Here is a 20005-nt window from a genome sequence, read left to right as displayed (position 1 = left end):
ACAATAAAACCCACTACAGTTATCCCCGGAACTTGACATAGCTACAGAAGCATAGATACAAATTGGTCAAATGTAAATTCATCTCGCCGCGTGAAAGGCGAGCGGTACTTTGATGCACATACAACGTACTTCCATCAGAGCATGTGATTCAATGATGTGCCACCTAGTCAAAGGAGATCTCCTGTTCGTTGTACTGTGTCCTTCTAAATTGGCGGCATAACGAACTGCGGGCAAATTCTCATTCCAGAAAAGCTGATGACATGGAACCTCCACCAACTGGGATCTCCGGCATGGAAAGTCGAATCCGTTCCGTGGATTCTGCGCGGCTGTTGCTCGTGGCAGAAATGTTACGTGGCCAACTTAAATCCCGTGGCATGGACCTTCAAGCGCCCTGCAGCGACGTCCTCGGCAAGAGGAAGTGCTGGTTGAGATTACACTTGCCTGCAGTAAACGAAGTCCTTTGGAGAGTCTCCATGCAGCTTGTCGAACATGCACCCGGCGCGTTGACACTCTCCCACGTTGAACGCGCCGATATGGATATGCTACGTGCGGACACATCCCTCATGGACGGCGTCATCATGTTGTACAGTTTGCTGGAGAACCACACCTGCGTCAAGCGACTCCTTCTGACACCCAGGGCGCTTCTACTGCGGTACTTTCCTTCATAGCTGGCCAGCACACTGAGTGCCAACCGAGGTATCTTGGAAGTTGTAGCACACCCTCTCAACTCTGTGAGGTACTTGCGGCCTGTGCGACAATGCAGCGCTCTACCCTGCGCCCTCGGCAAGCTGTCGCCTCGCCTGAGCTGCTTAGATATCACGTCATTCAAACTCGATCACTTCGCAGCAGAGTGCATCGCCGACGGAATTACGAAGAGCAACCTGCGGAATCTACACCTACGCAGCGAAATGTCGCCCAGGGTTACGCGGAAACTGCTGTCTGCCGTCAGCTCCTGTCAAAGCCTAACATGTCTAGAGATCGCCGGTTTTAGGCAGATCTCGCTGTACTGCGCGAAAGCGCTTGCAAATGCCCTGAAGTCCAACAGGACGCTGCGGAAACTGCGGGTGAGCTTCATTGGAGATGATGTCCCTGGTATCATCCTCGCATCGCTCAAACACAACGAAGCACTAGAAGAGCTGACACTAGACCGCTCGACTGACTATTCACGTTCTACTATGTGGGACGGACTTCAAGCACTCCGAGAAAACAGAGTGCTCAAACGCCTCGAACTCGCGGACTCCTACTTTTCCAACAGCTGCGCAATGGTTCTGGCTGAAGTTCTGCGGTACAACGCACTCGAAGAGGTTTTGCTTTTTGCGAAAAAGATAACCGATCTTGGGGCACGAGCGTTGGCTAAGACCCTCCAGGAGAGCTCTACCTTAAAGCGTCTTGACCTCTCCAAGTGCGAACTCACCAGCAGTGTCGTGCCAAAGTTTGTAGAGGCTGTTTCTCGAAATCATGCGGTTGAGTGTGTGCGCCTCGGAGACGTCGACATTCCCGAAGACTGGGCACCGACGTTGTTTCTCGCAGAAGACGTGTACTCTCGCCTGCAGGTTTCGTGGAACACCCGAGCGCTTGAGCAGTGGGCTACGAGTTTACAACGCCAAGGCTTCCTCTTCCCCAGGGCGTATCTTCGCTGGACGAAATATGCCGATTCCTCTGGCATTGTGCATTGGTTTTCTGCAGCCCGAGTGAACAGTGCATCGCTTGTGGAATTGGTGATCGAATGTCCTCGCGCTGTAGATGCCAAGAGCTCGAAAGCGGTCGCCTCATTTCTAGAAACAACACGTTCGCTCAAGAAGCTCATCGTGCGTCCCTTTCAGTATGACCATATGTTTTCAGCTGCCGTTTTAAACAGTCTGGCCCGTAATCAGAGTGTCTGCGAGGCCGAATTTTCCCAGACCCTCCAGGCTCCATCTCAAGCGGAGGCTCTTAAAACGCTGCTGCTCACCAACCGAGCCTTACACCGTCTCAAGTTCAGCCACGATAGTCTCCCCAGCGAGGCACCCGCTAAGCTGGCCCGTGCTCTGGAGGACAACTTCGTGTTCCTGACTCTGGAATTCAAATACCAGCATGCGGAGAACGACATGTACCCAGTACTGAGGGCACTAATCAGGAACCGATCGCTTCTGAACAGAGCAGTCGAATACGTCTTGGACGGTGCTAGGGACGAGCATTCGATGCGAGCCCTTCGTTGTCTCTCTACCACCGAATCACTTCTGGACGCAGTCAGCACGGCTTCGGGAAAGGTGCGCGAAGAGTGCCGATGGTTGGTGCTTGAGGCAGTGCGTAGTCTCGAGTGTCAACAATAGAAAAGTGTAGTCAGTACAAAGAAGATGAAACTATGTGAGAGGACACATCAATAATGTACATAAATATAGCCTAACTAGACAAATGACTGTGATAGTTAAGGCCAGCTAGGGATCGAGATATCTGAGCAGTGCTCGTTGATAGACTGCGTAGCCTTGTAGGTGACTCGCAAGGTTATAGTGTGGGCTCTTTCTATATCACTTGTATAATAGCAGTCCGAGTGGTCACTTTCAGGACAATTCTCAAATGAAGGCCACAAAATGGTAGGATCATTGTATCCGCGGTGTGGAACAAACACGCGATGTGTCATACTTACAGATCATCTGCACAATAAAATGCTCTGTTGGGCGTGTTGGTTCATTATGTAATAGATTGAGCGCAAATGGACGGGACAAAGGAAGACAAGACGACTAGACAAGACAAGACAAGACTAGGCATCTGCACAACTAGCATGCAAAGAATCACTCTGACATAATAAAGCTTGAAACAGAAGCATTACGACCTGACTGGTTCGTTTTTCCGCGGGGTTTATCGAATTGTTTATTATAAGGAACCTTGTGAGCACCGGAGCCTATATTGAAGACCCCTCCTTTCACAACTGCGTCATATTTTGAAAAATACAAAGTGCAATTCGAGCAAGGAACACCGCAGGCCCAAGGTGGTTTCATCTCTGTGAGCGACAATTCATCGACGCAGAGGGTAAGGTGACCACACATGAACATCATTTTGTCGCCATCAAGTAATTAATAAAATTGCTCTTAGTCATCGTTTGATTGACTGTGCCAACTGAAATATAAACCCACCGATCTTACTCCACACCTGCATTGAAACACCTGTAGTAGAGCATCGCATGTGTCTATAATGCATTTAAAGAATGTTCTAAATCTGTACTTGGCGCGGATAACGGCGGCTGACCACCTTATAAATATTTTAATGATCTTCCTCCTATGGAAAGTTTGGAAGCCCATGGACGCTGGGACACTCATTTTGATGCTAGGTCTGCCGTGACAAAAAAAAAAAAAGAAAAGGTCCCCATCCAGATGAAATACATAACGTATTTTATAAGCGGTACAAGGCTTGGTGCACAAGGTATCTCGCATTAATTTATAACGAACCTCTGTCAAGTGGTAAATTGCCTGATGACTGGACAATGTAGACTGTTAAACCTCTACATAAACAGACTTAAATACCAGATAACTAACTATAGGCCCATAGCTCACACTTGCACATTTTGTAAGCTACTAAAACACACAATATCCCCACGTGTTCCTCGATGCTAGCTCGATGCTAGCTCAGTTTTATCACCAGCGCAATGTGGTTTCAGGTATGATTTTCCCACTGTCACACAGCTAGTTGAGGTAATTCGTGACCTTGCTTTGGCAATGAATAATTGCATTCTAGTCGACGACATTTTCTTAGATTTCACCGAGGCTTAAAGAATTGTATGATTTGCAGCTGGATACAGTCTTCTTTGACTTCTAGGAAACAGTTGGTCATTTTTAACCAATCCACTTCAGACACGTTTTCAGCTCCCTCTTTTGAACGCGAAAGATCAGTGTCGCGCCCATTATTCTTCGAATTTATATAAATGACATTGTTGACGCACATAACTTTAAGACAAGACTGCAAGCGGTCGACTATCTAATGTACTTTGTTATTAACTATCCTAATGCTCAACTGCAACTAAACAAGCATCTCGAACTTTTTCAGTTGTGCAATACATGACAAATGTCAGCGTTCATGCTTCATGCTTGTAGTGCGCTGCCAGTGGACACGGACCAGGAAACAGGGAAAAACAACACAGGGTGATGCGCAACACCCTGTGTTGTTTTTCCTTGTTTCCTGGTCCGTGTCCACTGGCAGCGCACAACAAGCATGAAGACGTACCAAATAGCCCCTGTTGCCGCCGTATTAAATATCAGTGAACTTTAAGAAAAGTCCTGTCGAGTCGACACGCTTCACATGGCTGTAATAACGCTGGCTGCTGTAACGACAATACCTACTATATCTCTAAAGGAGAAAACGTTACTGAACGAAAGTAAACGCGTGAAGGGGGCAGTAAATGCTGCGTTTGCTACCTTTTTCACTACATCTGTTTTTTAAAGAGTGTACAGGATGGCTCTGGAGGCTTGCGTTGCGGCTCATTGAACCGATTACCTACTCGCTATCACCTCGTTGTGAAAGGATGTTTTCGAATAAAGTTTACAAACACCGAAGCAGCAGCTGCTGGGTGTGTTAAGATAAGGATGGTCAGAGGAGGTTGTCGACTATTTGTTTGTATTTCAGTTAAAATTATTGTGTCATAGCAACAGGACATGAGAATACAGAACCCATGTTGTCTTCTCTATCGTGTCATGGTGCCCGCCCTTGAAATCGCAACGCGCGCGAACTGGCGTACCTTCTCCATCTGCCTGGCAGCGACCGCTTTCTAACATAGTGAAATCTCAACTACGCGGTACTAAAACCCATAAGACAAGTGCAAGTGCTAGTGCCACGCACCGTCACCTAGGAAGGGACTTCGTGAAATGGAAACAATTGAGAAACGGTGTTCTTCACGCGCGTAGATTTACCCAAGGTTGCATAGCTTCCGAGATTTTGAGCGCGCCATCTCTGAGGTCGTAAGGGCAGCCTAATTGTTGTCGACAGATCCGCCCGTCGGCGCCACCGACTTGTGGTGGCGTGACTGGTAGCGAGGGCCGCGGCGTGGCGGCAGGGGTTTGTTATGACGCAGTATGACGTTTGCACAGCCCACGACGGGAGAACGGGTTTTTTCTGCTCGCTCATTCACCGGACACGTGCGGCCGTGAGGCAGGAGTTGCGACGTCGTTGCAGGCGTTGCTGAACGGCTGCACAGAGCGTGTCGATCTGCTTGCGTCTCGGCATCGTGGAAAGTCGGGGTACTATTGTGGCTACGGGCTGAACATCAGTTTATGGCTGCTACAGTTATTTCATCGTATACGATTCGTAAGTTATTGTCTGCATTCTCACACTGTGATTATCGTCGTTCACGGACTTTTCGCAGGATTGTGCTATGTGCGCCACAAAGTGCTCGCTTAGTGATTCCACAGAAGCTCAGCAGACGTTTCTATTGTGTTTAACTAGCGTGACGTTTGCACTGTGTCCTGCGCGTCAGCGTGTAACGGGGGCGCAGAACCCCAACGGAAGCGAAGTCAAGCTGTCGCCGTCTGTCAAAAGCAAGCGCGCGTAATTTAAAACGCGTGCGAATGTTTATATTTCCCTACAAGCTCCTCTCGAAATACTCATCGTACTGTCAAAGTGCCTAACAAAATGACAGATGAGGAACGCAGGCTCCTTGTCATATCCCAGAAACAAAGCACTGGCAGGGTTTTGCGCTGCTCAAGTGATATGCGTACGCAAGCCTTAAGGCAGGTTCTTTTGCGCAGCCCTAGAAGGCTTCATTTTCGGCAATGTTACAGAAACAAAAATACGAGGATAAAGCGCAATACAGGCTTACACATCAAATCAAAATGTGTTTTATTGAGACATAATTGCAGAGAATGCATACAGAATACTTGGATCAATATCCTGCGTTGCTAGTAGCTGGTCCAACATAGAAATTACATAAATGTTAGCAAGGCACATGATTGGTCATAGAATGAAATACTCAAGTTTTGATGATGTGAAAGTTTCTCTACGAACACGGTGTAAGAAAAATAATTTAGGTGTGGACACTCCGCCCGACGGCGCGTCCACATAATGTTCGCCTCTTTCCTCCTCTCGGCCCCCATGTCGCAGCGCCTCCCACGCAACCGCGGCCGGCGCATGTACTATAGAAGACGAGCTGCGTGCGTAGCGTCCGTAACCGCGTTGCGCACGTGAGAAGTCAGCGAGCAGAAAGACTGCTCACGCGCTCTGAGCAAGACGCCGCGCTTTTACGTACGCAACGCTGTTAGGGACGCTATGTGCGTCGGGTGCGCCGTTTACACCGTGGCCGTATGAAAACTCGCCGTTCAGTTGCTCTATCCCGTGCTCTATCCTCCTCCGCGTGCACGGTTAAAAAAAATGCAATGAGGTGAAAAAAAATGAAGAAAAACGCGCGTTCGCCTCGTCGCAATAGGTTTCTTAAGCCCCCATGTCGCAGCGCCAGCCACGAAACTGCGGCCGGCGCATGTATTAAAGGCGAACATTATCTGGACGCGCTCTCCTTCGCGACGGGCGGAAAGTGTCCACACCTAAATTATTTTTCTTACACCGTGTCTACGAAGGAACAGGTGTTGCAATTCACAAGACAATTAAGAAAAAGCGTTTACAAGCAAGGTAAAAGTTTCGCATAGTTTTTATTTCTAGAGGCACAGTGTTTCAGGTTACCGATTCGAAGAATGCTAGCAATCGTTCGCCGTAAGCATTGTTAGAGAGAGGACGACTTGACTTGTGGTGACTTGCTTGTCTCGTGTTTGCACGCGGGAAGTTGAATGTGATGTTGGGTAGCGCAAAGCTCGTGTGCAGTATTTTGTGAAATAAACAAGCAACCCTACAATTTCTTAGCGCGGTAAGTGAAAGAATATGAAGTTCGTTAAATAGAATGCCACTAGGACAATCAGCGGAGGAGAATGTTATTATTCTTAGAGCGCGTCCTTGTAACTGCAGTATAGGTGTTAAATGAGTTTAGTGTGCTAGGCCCCATGCTTCACAGCAATAACCGAGATGCGTATGTAGCAAAGAAAAGCATATGCAACGAAGTAAAAAAAAACGAAAATATTGCCGGGAACACACCAGTGCATAATAATAATAATAATAATAATAATAATAATAATAATAATAATAATAATAATAATAATAATAATATCTGGGGTTTAACGTCCCAAAACCACGATATGATTATGAGAGACGCCGTAGTGGAGGGCTCCGGAAATTTCGACCACCTGGGGTTCTTTAACGTGCACCTAAATCTATGTACACGGGCCTCAAACATTTTCGCCTCCATCGAAAATGCAGACCAGTGCATAACAGCTAAAAGCCAATTTTCTACACACGGTGTTGATTTGGTCTCTCCAATGCAAGTGATGGTCAAAAGCAACTCATAAGTATTTAATTGTGTCGACCGTATCCAGAGCTCGGTTTGCAAAAGTAATACTAAAGCTCCGAAACTCGACGTTCCAACAAAAGCATACATTCAGATTTGTCACATGTAAATTTATCTCGCTGCATGAGAGGCTCGCCTTATCTAATGCTTACGAACTAAATCAGAACATCTGTCATCCGATTCCATGAAGTGCCACCTCGTGAAAACAGCGCTCCTGTTGTTTTGAAATGTGATCCTTACTTTGTCTCTTTTTTCGAGAGCTCATCTATACCGCTGTCTCATCCACATCACCTATCTTGGACTGACCGGCTGGTGGATTTCTTGATGCCCGATTTCACGGCTCACGTTTGCGTAAATCTCGTCGATTCAGTATACTGACCGCATAACCCACCGCGGGTAACTTCTCATTGCAGACTAACTGACGACATGGAACCTCCATCCACTCGGGTCTCTGGCATGGAAAGTGCAATCTGCTCCCTGGATACTGCGCGGATGTTGCTCATGGCAGAAAGGTTGCGTGACCAACTTAAGTCCGGTGGCGTGGACCTTCAAGCTCCCTGCAGCGACGTCCTTGGAGCGACCAAGTGCTGGTTGAGGTTACACCTGCCTGCTGTGAACGAAGTCCTCTGGAAAGTCTGCATGCAGGTTGTGGAACATGCACCCGGCGCGTTGACACTCTCCCATATAGAGACCACCGATCTTGACACGGTACGTGCGGACACATCCTTCATGGACGGCGCCATCCTGTTGTACATTTTGCTGGAGCGTCACGTGTGTATCAAGCGACTTCTTCTGAGTACCATGGCGTTTCCACTGTGGCACTTTCCATCACTGCTAGGCAGCGCAATGCGTGCCAACCGAGGTATCATAGAGGTTGAAGGACACCCTAACGACAAGGTTGTGCATTGGCGGGAAATGCGTCCATATAGAGCCCTGCCCTGCGCGCTTGGCAGTGGGTCGCAGCGGCTAAGTTGCTTAAATGTCACGTCGCTCAAACTTGATAACGTCGCAGCTGAGTGCATCGCCAATGGAATAACGAAAAGCAACCTGCAGCGCCTGCACCTCTACAACGAAATGTCGGCCACTGTTGCACGGAAACTGCTGTCTGCCGTCAGCTCCTGTCATAGCCTCACCTCTCTCGAGTTCGCCGGTAGTAGGGAGTTCTCGCTATCCAGCGCCAAAGCGCTCGCAACTGCCCTGAAGTGCAACATGACGCTGCGGAAACTGCGCGTGAACTACATGGCTGTTGACGTGCTCGGCATCATCCTCGCATCGCTCAAGCACAATCAAGCACTACAGGAGCTGTCGCTCGACTGTTCAGTTGACTTCTTGCGTTCTACATTGTGGGACGGCCTTCAAGCGCTGCGGGATAACAAGGTGCTCAAACGACTCGAAATTACGGATGCCCACTTTTCCAACAGCTGCGCAATGGTTATAGGCGAAGTTCTGAGGCATAACAATGCTCTCGAAGAGCTTTCGCTTTACATGAACACGATCAGCGATCTTGGGGCACGAGCGTTGGCTAAGACCCTTCAGGAGAGCTCTTGCTTAAAGCGCCTCGACCTCTCCAACTGTAGACTGACCAGCAATGTCGTGTCAAAGTTCGTAGAAACAGTTTCTCGAAATCGCGCGGTTGAGCGCGTGCGCCTCGGAGACCTTGACATTCCCGAAGACTGGACACCGACGGTTCCCCTAACGGAAAATGTCTGCTCTCGCTTGCAGGTTCCGTGGAACACCTTAGCGCTTGAGCAGTGGTCGACGAGTTTACAGCGTGAGAGCTTCCGCTCCCCCAAAGCGTGTCTTGGTTGGACGAAAGATGCTAATTGCTCTGGCATCGTGCAGTGGTTTTCCGCAGCTCGAGTTAGCACTGCATCGCTCGTGGAACTGGTCATCGAATGTCCTCGCCCTGTGGATGCCAAGAGCACCGAAGCGGTCGTCTCCTTTCTAGAAACAACACAATCGCTCAAAAAGCTCATCGTGCGTCCCATCGAGCAGGACTATGTCTTCTCATCTGCGGTCTTGAACAGTCTAGTCCGTAATAAAAGTATCTGCGAGGCCGAATTTCACCAGACTCTCCGCACTCCCCAGGACATCAAGGCTCTGGAAGCGCTGCTGCTAGCCAACCGAACCTTACACCGCCTCAAGTTCAGCTACGATAGTCTCCCCAGCAAGGCCCCTGCTATACTGGCCCGTGCTCTGAAGGACAACTTCGTGTTCCTGACGCTGGAATTCGAATACCAGCATGCGCACAACGACATGTACCCAGTAGTGAAGGCCCTGAACAGGAACCGATCACTTCTGAACAGAGCAGTCGAATGCGTCTTGGACGCCGCTAGAGACGAGCGCTCGACGCGAGCTCTTCGTCTTTTCTCTCAAACCGAATCACTTCTGGACGCTGTCAGCACGGCTTCGGGAACAGTGCGCGAGGAGTGCCGGTGTTTGGTGCTTGAGGCAGTGCGCCGTCTCGATTGTCAGCATTCGGAATAGTCAGTATAGGGAAGATGAAGCTGTGTCTGAGGACACAACAATAACGTATATAAATGTTAGCCTCATTAGACAGAAATGACTGGGATAACTTAAGACTAGCTGGAAATCGCGATAACTATGAGTACTGTATGTTCATACAAGCTGACTGAAACCGCAGGTGGCGTGCGGGTTTATAGTGTGAATTCATTATTTATTTAGTTCTATCAAAACGCCCTAGCGGTCCCTCTTATTGAGCAAATAAAGCATAATAAACAGAAGGTACATTGGAACAAGTGTTGCACCAAAAGTTACACATCTAGCAAACAAGGCATATCTATAAATCAATAAAGCTTGAAAAAGAAGCATTAGAATCTCGCGGGCTCGCTTTGCTGCATGCTGATGAAATTGATTATTATAAGTAACGTTATTAGCAACTGAAAATACAAAACCCTTCTTTCAATAATTGTGTCAAACTTGAAGAATAACGAAGTGAGGGTCAAGCAAGAAATATCGCTAGACCAAGGTCGCTCACGTCCCTCATCGCAAAGTCACTGACGCAGAGGGTTAGCGCGAGCCACACATGCGGGTGAATGGGACACCATCAAGGCAGATAATACTGGCGATCTTAATCATTGTGGCGTTGGCTGCGCTGATTGACGCCTGAAGCTAACTAACCTCCGCAGGTGAACTGAAATATCTCTAGGGTATCGCATGTGTCTGTATCGTGATATAAACATTCACCGGAAGCACTGTATATGCATGTATACAGATCACTTCGAAAGTGCTTGTTTCTGTCGCAAAGTACGGAACGTGAAAAAAGGGGACATGGAAGAGGTAGCGGACCCCTTGATGTTCCGTGCCTTGCGCTGGAAACGGCGTGTTAAGAAAACTATACACAGCTGACGTTCCGGTGTTCGTTGATAATAGTAGGGAGATTTAGAAATGACGTACCCAAACTGCTTAGCTTGTATTAAAGCCTAACTCCATTGCACAGCCACCCCTAACTTCAAGCACGGCCGGGTATGAAGGGCGACGCACCGCCGGGTGGTGTTTTGGATCCCCTGTTTCTAAAACTCTAATACTAAATCCGCTGTGAGTACATGATACTGTGCCAAGTTGTAATGGTCTAGGGATCGATTAGTGTGAGTAAACGTACAATCGTATGACTCGGCAATGGGATTCACATTTTTTAGTCTTCCAATAAGTTGGCACATCACAAACCCGTCTGACGCACTAGAGAAATTGCAACTTCAACAATGCTCAAGCATTCCAGTCTTAAATTATTATTGTTATAGATGAACAGCTATCTCGATCTGGTACGTGTTTTGCATTGTTATAGTTTTTCTTCTTGCATAATTGAAATTGTAAGGGGTAGTGCGGAGATTTAGCTTCTCTGTGTAGCTGACAGCCTGTCACGAAATGTTACTGGATACGTGGACATAAGCACTCGCAGTGACATTACCAACTTATGACAACTTCTACCAGAGGTGACACAGAGCTAATTTGCAATGATCACCTAGGCAGGGACGATCCAGGAAGCTTTAGTTTGACCCTAAACTCCTTACCTTTCGAGGTTTACTGTGTAACTTAATCCATGGACGACATTACGGATCAATGTATAGCGACAACCTTGCGGCCTCTTATCGAAATACAATGGGAACGATTTCTTGCTTTCTTGTCAGTGTTCACCACGAAGGAAACACCTAATTGCGCTGCAACTAACGAGTACATCAATATCAAACTGCACCAACAGGTAAATTGAGCATGTAAGTCGCTGATCAGCTTTAGTCTCCCGTTAGACTGCATCATGACTTGTCGCTATCAAAGTGCTCGCTGCCTTGTACTTCACCGGCAGTACAGTTATTCGCCAACAGCTTACCGGCGAACTAAAGCTCTCTGATTGCCCTTCTTGTCCGTGCTTATGAATACCGACGCTACGTGAGCATTGTCAACAAGATCTATTAGACATGAACGATTGATTACTGATGTAGAATAAGTAGAATCAGCGGAAGGAGAATGTTTCACATGACACTGGCCTTGTAGTTTTCTACGCTGTTGGCTGGTACAAAGCGCTGACGTAATGATGAATGTGCTTAACGTCCGTTAGGACACACCTTACTTGAGTTTCAGGACAACGCCAGATCAGGAACGTGGATTGTACACCACGCTGCTGTACCTGTCGGACTTCGCACAACAAAGGAACTGGACATTGTTCGAAATCTCGCTGCCTTCTTTTTGCCCGTGCTCTCCTATCCAGGCCTTGAAGCTCCTGATGTTCTGAAATAAAGTTTTATTTTCATCATCCACTTGCTTGATTATTTTTTAAGTGCTGAGCACTTATTTTTTAAGTGCTGTCGGCGTCTAATGTGTCACGTCGTTTGTCATGCTGGCAAAACCATATATAGCATAGCCATGCATAGTATAGTATAGCAAGGAGACCGGAAAGGGAAGTGAGGGTGAGCTGTGATATGAGGGTGAGGAGAAGAGGAAAGGATAAAGCACAACACAGCCATGTATGGCATCACGCAGGCAAAACCATGTAGCATAGCCATGTATATATATATATCCAGGGGGCGAGAACAGACAGTAGAGAGTGAGGAGGAGGGAAAGGAGAAGGGGAGAGGGTAAAGCACGGTATAGCCGTGTATAGTATAGTACATCTATGTGTAGTCTAGTACAGCAAGGGGTGGGAAAGGGAAGTAAGGGTGAAGAAGAGGGAAAGGAGGGAAGTACAAGGCGCCACTCCATCACAATAGAAGGTTTCCTTTCCCGCCATGGATGCCGAGCAGGCTGCACGTTTGCAACGCTAGCGCTTGCTTGCCCGTGAACGCCAGCGTCGCCGAAGGGTAAGCGAATCACTGTTCCGCACTTCCTACAGCTTTCACGCTGAGTGGAACAGCATTACATTTTTTTCTGACGACAAGATCCTCGGTCGTTACAGAAACTTTTCTGACTCGTTGCTTTTCAGCAAAGGGTCACAAAACGGCGCAACCAGCAGAGCTAGAGAGGTCCTCAGATCGGTAATTCTGTATAAGCGTGGTCGTGTATGTATGTGACAAGCCGTGAGGAAAATCAGCTTGCGGCATCTGGTGACGCAGTGTTCCGCCAAACTACTTGAATTTGTCGTTGCGCCGTCCGGCCGGGCTCTGCATTTCAGACGTAAAAGCGCCCGTGGAAACACAAATGTGTGTACAATAGCACATATGGTTTTACTCACTCGCGGAACTGTCCCGCGTACTGAAATAGACACAAAGATTTCCAGAAATGTCCCATATTTCACACCGCATTATCGAACACAGGGTTTCTGCGTGACAAGCAGGTTTGATACAACGGAGTCACGACATTGCTTGAAACTGCTTTGGAAAGAAACACTATATGAATGGCATGTAGTGGGAGGAGTCTCCTTAACGCATGTAATATTGCGCGGCAGAAGCGTAGAATCGCGCCAGGCGTCAAAACATGTTAATTGCGCAAAGAGTGGGGTGTCTTAAATGCCCATCCATTACACAGCGCTCAGACATATTCAATGATCATCAGCATCAAAAGCATCAAGAAAGTGAACAGCTGCGTAGGTTCGCGTGTCGCCTTACGGACGCGTAGTGGGCCCTTCGTTGATTGGCAAAAGAAAGAATTATGGCGCAGTTGGCACCTCGCAACTGTAATTGCAGTAGGCATTCTAGGACGCGCACGGACGTTCGTTTTCTTGCGGCACAGTTGAGGCATCCACCGAGAACCGAAGCAATTAAGGCCAGCAGTTGAGAAGGCACGGGGCGCGATTGCGGTATATATCGCGTTCTACTCTTGAAGCGAAGCTCAAGAGTGCTTCATTTTTTTTTTTGAAGTTCGTCACGTGAGCTTCCCGTCTGACGTAACACAGCTGACGCATTTCCTGCGAAACCCGGTGGGCTCAGTTTCGGTAGAGTGCACTGGAACAGGGGAGTGCTCGGAACGAGCTTCAAAAAGTGAAGCCCAAACAGGGTCAACCCGCTTGCAGCGCTGCGATCTGTAATCTGCAATGTGTCGTCGTTTAAAGGCGCGTTTACACTAGAGCGACACGACACCGACGCAGACACGAGGCAGACGCAGACGGTCGTCCGATGAGTCGCCCGCCGACGATGTCGCCAGACCGTCTGGTCACACTAGGCCTACAACGACACCGACGCCTCCAAAGACAGCATGTCGTAGTAGTGTAACATGATGGCAGACCAAAAACACCAGCAGAACGTATCGGCCGACGTGTCATCGGGAGGTCTTCGGGAGATCGGTGGCCGAGCGAAAATTTTCCCATGTCGTTGCTTCGAACGTCGAAGGGGTAGATCTTGGGGGAGATCCCCCTCGACATACTCGGGCATTTGACAATGGGCATGCATATCGCGCACCCCTCCGACGTCTTTTCTTTGCATCCCTTTGTCTGTCCGCACCCCCGTCCCCGACGCCGGAAGGGGTGGCGGGGGCCGCGCCGCTACCCCAACAGGGACAATGGTAGAGGAGGGAGGACGGCCGAAATGAGCTGCAAGTGTTCCCCCGTTTTCAACTTTGCGCGCAAGTTTAGTCGGTGTCGCTGTGCGCGCCTTCTGTGTGACAAGAGAATCGGCCGACGAGAGGCTGGGAGCTACGGCGTCTTTCACAGACGATCGGCCGACTGTTGGCGTCGTTTCAGTGTAAATAGGACGACGGCACGACAAAAGACACTCCCGGCGACAGTCGGCAGACCGAAATCGGTGTCGTGTCGTTCTAGTGTAAACGCGCCTTAATTGCTCGCGGCTCTGCCAAAGTGGTGCAGAGGCAGAATGCTCGCTTTCCACTCAAAAGGCCCGTGTTCGAATCGCAGCTGTAGATGGTGGATTTTTATTCTTAGTGTCACCTTTTATAGCTGCATTGGTTTTCCTTTGTTTCTTTAAACTAGCTTCAGTTGCTACGTGTTAGTTCAAAAAGTAACGCAAAATGTGAAGTAAAATAAAAGAAATTTGGCAGTGAGCGCAGTTATTTGCAGCGCCACCACCCGGGATTGAACAAAAACGTAAAGTATGGCCTCCGAGATTTTGGCGAATACGAGCCTCGAAACGAGGTTTCACATTTTACGTTACTTTTGTAACAATACGTAGCAACAGAAGCTAGCTTTAAGAATCAAAGGAAAACCAACACTGCTATAAGAGGTGACACTAAGAATAAAAACCCACCATCTATAGCTGCGATTCGAACCCGGGCCTTTTTAGTGGGAAGCGGGCATTCTACCCCTGCACCACTTTGGCAGAGCCGCGCGCAACTCTAAAGCGGCGACACATTACAGACTACCGATCGCAGCGCTGCAAGCGGATTGACCCTGTTTGGGCTTCACTTTCTGTACATTGGTGCTGCGGCCGTTCCGAGCACTTCCCTCTTCTAATACACTCTAGTTTCGGTATTACCTAGATAGGGGCCTCGAATTTCAATGATTATTGTCTCGAACTACGTGCGTTTTTTGCGATGTTTAAAAAAACTGGGCATGCCATAAATTGTCACGTCCTGCAACTCTTCCGTATCAACGGCCCTCAAATTGATAATTAAAAAGTTAATTAACGATTTTTTGTTAATTAACTCATGTTAATGTATCTTTAAGTGCGGCAATGTCTTACCGCCTCGGCGTAGAGTTCGTTTGCGAAGACGACAGGGGCCTGACTGTCATAGCATTTTGATGAAAAATATGCATCGTTTAAAAAAAACACAGGCCTGTATATGTACACGCCCAATGAGCGAGTGCATTGCACTCCACCTCAAAAGTGATATCATATTCCTCTGACTTCTTTCACTAATTTAAGGGATGCGCGGTGGCATATCCGATGCGGTAGGAGACGCTCAGGCGAAGCGACTGCCAGCCGGGTCCGCCAGACTAACATCGCCTCTAGCAACATCGTCAGACCAATCTTTCTGCCTTGTCTTTCCTTCTCGCTCTGTTCACCACCGCCACATGCTTTTAGATGCGAAGCATCTTTTGGCGGAGTTCAAACCGGTGGTGGTGGTAATGTGCGGCGTGACCACCCATACTGCGCATGCGCAAACCCTCTCCACTCCCCCCTCTCCGCCCACCTCTACCTCTTTCCGCCTCTCCACTCCCCCTCTCCGCTCCCCCTCTGATGCGCGGGCTCGACATGTCGAAACGCTGCTTCGCATCGCCTCATGGTCCCCTTTAGCGAGAGATGATGTGATTTTTTCATATCATTTCTCTTATCCTTATTACTTTTGTGCACTCCTAAATAGAACCAACGATTAATTTTTGTATAATGTCCCTCGTGCTCTCCTAGGATTCTTTGTCAGTCGGCTTCATATGAATAAGGAATAACTACGTACCATAATCTAGTCCTCCGTAGTGGGTTGGTGTCGCTGTCGACAAGCAAGCGCACCCGTCACGCTCCAGCTCGTGGCGCAGAACGGTCCTTGGTTGCCCTTCACGGTACAGGTCAGTGTTCGGTTTCATATCATCGCGGCAACAGTAGATTACGTGACGTCATACCCTTCCCAATAACGCCTAGCAACTGCCCTGGCATGATTTAGCAGCTTCATTGAGCGGCCTTTGTTCCTGAATATGGCGAAAAGGCCGGACAAGGAATCGCTTTTATCAGTAGGGCTTTGTGTTAGTCTGTTACCCGCCGTTGTAGCCTACGGCGGGTGATATGCAAAACCACTCGTTTACTTGTAAATAGGTGCACGATAGTGAATCGGTCAAGATTAATGCGCAGTCCCCCGCTGTCGTGCCGCACAATCATGTGGCGATTATATCAGGCAGAACATCAGAATAATACAAGATTGCTAAGCAATAAAATTATAAGAACACTCCATGCGCTAACTTTCACGGTATCGATTGTATAGCCGGGCTTTATAAAAGACCTTGGGTCAGACGCTATACATTACCGGCCACCGCGATAGATTATTAGCCAACCTGTAAATAATAGCCCACCGGAAAAATATTTCACTTTGTGGGAATAGGTTGTACAATAGTGGTATGTACTGCTGAAGCATCATGTCCAAAATAGAGGGCTGATAATAGGGTAATTTCTCTTACACGGTTTCCTAGTAGATACCATATTACCGTATGTGTTAGCAGATACGATCTCAGTCGTTACAGGTCGCCTCCAAGATTTTTCTTCCCACCGCATCGGGCGCGTCCAGTCTCGGAGGCCGTATTAACGAGGCTCTCTATTTTCTTTGGCATTCAGGACGCACTTCCAGCAAACCGTGCGAGCCACGTGCGCGCGCGTGTGTTTTACAGTGTCGGATATAACAACGTCTGTATTTGCAAAGATTATTTGTAACGTATCGCTTAGTAAAACGAAAGCGAACCATTTTACGGAGGCTGTTTTTATATTCTCAGTACATGTAAAAAAAAGTTATGCGGGCTAACAGTTTGTTATTCTTGGCTCTTTAACAGTTAATTCTAAATTGTCAACGCTCTCTCCGCTCACCGTTGTGCTCAAGCGAAAGCGCAAACGTTATGTTTCTTTTCACTTTTTTCCTTCGCTAACAGACTGTGTTCCAAACGAAGTCCCCGTTTGAGCGAAAGCCTGCTAGGCATTCCTAACCTTCGGTAGGTATACTGCGCACGTCTCCACAACATACTAGAATTTTGCAGTTGACAACTGTACGAAGTATATATCTATACGTCATGTTTGAATGCCTGCTGACATCGAATTCTTTCTTCCTGCAGAAAAGAAGTCTTCCTACCAGCAAAGTAAGTCTACCTGCCTACCCCCTCCCCTTCTTTCTTAGGCGAAACATTGATAGAGAACCTATACCACGGAGAAAGAAGTATTTGAGGAGGAGAATCTCTCGGCCGCGGCAGCGCGCGAGGGCGGCGCGATAGCGTCACGGCGGAATGCGGTTACGCCGAAGCACGACAGATGACGCTTTCGGCCTGTTGCCATGCCATCTTTTACATGCTCTTCTATGGACGCGACGCATAAAAATCGTGATAGCACCTCGTACAATGTAAAATTTTCAAGATTTATGTCTGTAACATCAATAGGCAGAGATGACAGATATTTTAACTGTAGTTACTAATCGATACTGCCGGAATTATAGGCCGTACAGCGCTTGAAACGAACTGCTAATAGTGGCTCCTGAGCAGACGACGTCTGCCGCCGCATGCACGCGCCCCTGGCTCCTCGCTCCCATGTTGTGCGCGCGCATGCGTAGGGGGCCTTGGAAGAGAAAGTTCCTTCGCTATTTGCTGGTTTCTTTCTCTTTAGCGCTCGCAGAGGCTCTCGCGCGTTGCGCGGGCGGCGCCGACTCCTCGATGTTTGCGCGCGCTTTTCACGCCGCGACAAAGGAGAGTGCTTTGCGGATTTCGACCAGTGCTTCTTCAGCATGGGGCGAAAATGTGTCGTGCCGAACTGCAGCAGTGGGTACGCGTCCTGCAAAGAGAAGGTATTTACCTTCAGAGTTCCTTGTGACCCAGTGAGGTTGGAAGTGTGGGTTCGCGCCATACCAAGAAAAGACCGACAGCTGACGCCTCGTGACTACGTTTGCGAGAAGCACTTCTCGGACAGTGACATAGACAGGCGGCGCTACTGTGGCGAGCTTGGTGGCGAAGTTCTCCTTGACAAACCGAAACGGCCAGTATTGTTACGAGACGCCGTGCCTTCAATCTTTCCGCGCGCTGTCCCAACTACTTGTCTGCTGTTCTAAAAAAAAGACAACGTGAAAATTCGACCGCCTGGGGTTTTGTAACGTGCACCTGAATGCAAGCACACGAGCCCTTAGCATTTCGCCTCCATCTAAATGCGGCCGCCGCAACAACCTAAATCTAAATTGATGGCATATAGGATAAGTCCCATCATTCGTTGAAATAAATTATGCCTAACTCATTGAGTTCACGTTATCAAAAATTATAGATTTCACGTTGTACAAAATATATCACGCTGCTAATTTTCCTGTATGTGACGCAATTTTTCTCGTTAATTTACCGAGAAATCTTGGAGTGCGCTTGAGCTTCGCCTTTAAGAGTAGAACGCGATAGCGTAATCGGGCCCCGTGCGCATCGCCTTCTCAATTGCTAACCTCACCGATGCCGACACGGGTATTTCTGCGAAACGAGCTCTTTAACGCTGTCCCGTTAAAATATGGAGCCGGCGAGGACGCACAAAAACACATCTACTCGGGCGTGAAGCGCGAACGGCGAATCGGCGACGAATGGCCTCTCTTGGTGGTTCGGGTGGAAAAGGAAAAAGGCACCTAATTTCTGTCTCCCTTTAGGCGACACGGCGCAGTGCCTTATAGGGGTGGGGGCAAGGGGGGATAAAAGAAAAGTAGAAAGAAATAGGGAAGGAAGTGATCCGAAGTCGACAGGGGCGGCGAAGAGAGAAGACGGAAAAGATTGGGGAACCGGCGAGCCTCGTCGGAGAGCGCGGTGAGAGGGACGCGCGCATTTTCCCTCTCCGCTAGCGGACTCTCACGACAGAGGGCGCGTGAGCGCTGTGCCCGATTTCGTGACTTTATTAGGACGCCCGAGCGAGCGCAGTTTCGCCTCCTCAAGAATTCTTGCTCCGTGACCTATACACATTATCTCGTAATGGCTCGCGATGCACCGCTAGGTCTCTCCACTTCTCGCGATGTCATGTCAGGTCTTGTGAGATCTCCTGTTAACATAAAAAAAGCTTAAGTGATATTCGAGTGCGTATATGTAGCCCCACCAAGCAACCTCCGTAGGTGTGCTGGTTTAGAACGTTGTTTAAAATGACACATCTTAACTGAATTTTCACCGGTTGCGGAGATTCAAAAGCTGAAATATTGCGCAAATGAGCTCGAAGACGGAGGTTCCATTACCGACCATCCTAGTTGCATTTACATGGGGCCAACATACAAGAACATCGTGCGCGTAGCTTTAGCCGCAGCATAAGGAACCCCAGGTAGTGAAGGATACTCCGTAGCCTCCCGCTAAGGAGTACATCATAATCATTTCGTGGTTTTTTTAGCACAACAACAAAAGTCTGCCGCGTCATGGTGGTCTAGTGGTTGTGGCGCTCGATTGCTGACCCGAACGTCGCGGGATCGAATCCCGGCCGCGACGGCAGCATTTTCGATGGAGGCGAAAATGTTTGATGCCCGTGTACTTAGATTTAGGTGCACGTTAAAGAACCCCGTGGTCGAAATTTCCGGAGTCCTCCACTACGGCGTCTCTCATAATCATATCGTGGTTTTGGGACGTTAAAC

General features: G+C 48.4%; 2 protein-coding genes across 2 annotated transcripts in view; both read left to right on the top strand.

Moving 5' to 3' along the window:
* LOC119372349 (uncharacterized) overlaps nt 1-2584 on the top strand; it is a 34693-nt gene extending 32109 nt beyond the window's left edge. The window contains exon 3 of the mRNA XM_049419794.1: nt 2250-2584. Coding sequence (XP_049275751.1) covers nt 2250-2312 — 63 coding nt within the window. The 3' untranslated portion in view covers nt 2313-2584. The remainder of the gene's footprint in view (nt 1-2249) is intronic.
* Nucleotides 2585-5163: 2579 nt separating this feature from the next.
* Nucleotides 5164-12120, top strand: LOC119407035 (uncharacterized). The gene is made up of 2 exons (XM_037673861.1): nt 5164-5274; nt 7768-12120. The coding sequence occupies exon 2, from the start codon at nt 7781-7783 to the stop codon at nt 9839-9841; it is 2061 nt and encodes a 686-aa protein (XP_037529789.1). The 5' UTR covers nt 5164-5274; nt 7768-7780; the 3' UTR covers nt 9842-12120.
* Nucleotides 12121-20005: the final 7885 nt, after the last annotated feature.

Source organism: Rhipicephalus sanguineus, chromosome 10 (genome assembly GCF_013339695.2).
Source record: "Rhipicephalus sanguineus isolate Rsan-2018 chromosome 10, BIME_Rsan_1.4, whole genome shotgun sequence".
Taxonomy (NCBI): Eukaryota; Metazoa; Arthropoda; class Arachnida; order Ixodida; family Ixodidae; genus Rhipicephalus; species Rhipicephalus sanguineus.
This window is presented reverse-complemented; position numbering and strand designations above follow the sequence as displayed.

Bases quoted from the DNA above. Each gene is read 5' to 3' on its own strand.
- LOC119407035 (XM_037673861.1), top strand. From the start codon at position 7,781: ATGGAACCTCCATCCACTCGGGTCTCTGGCATGGAAAGTGCAATCTGC.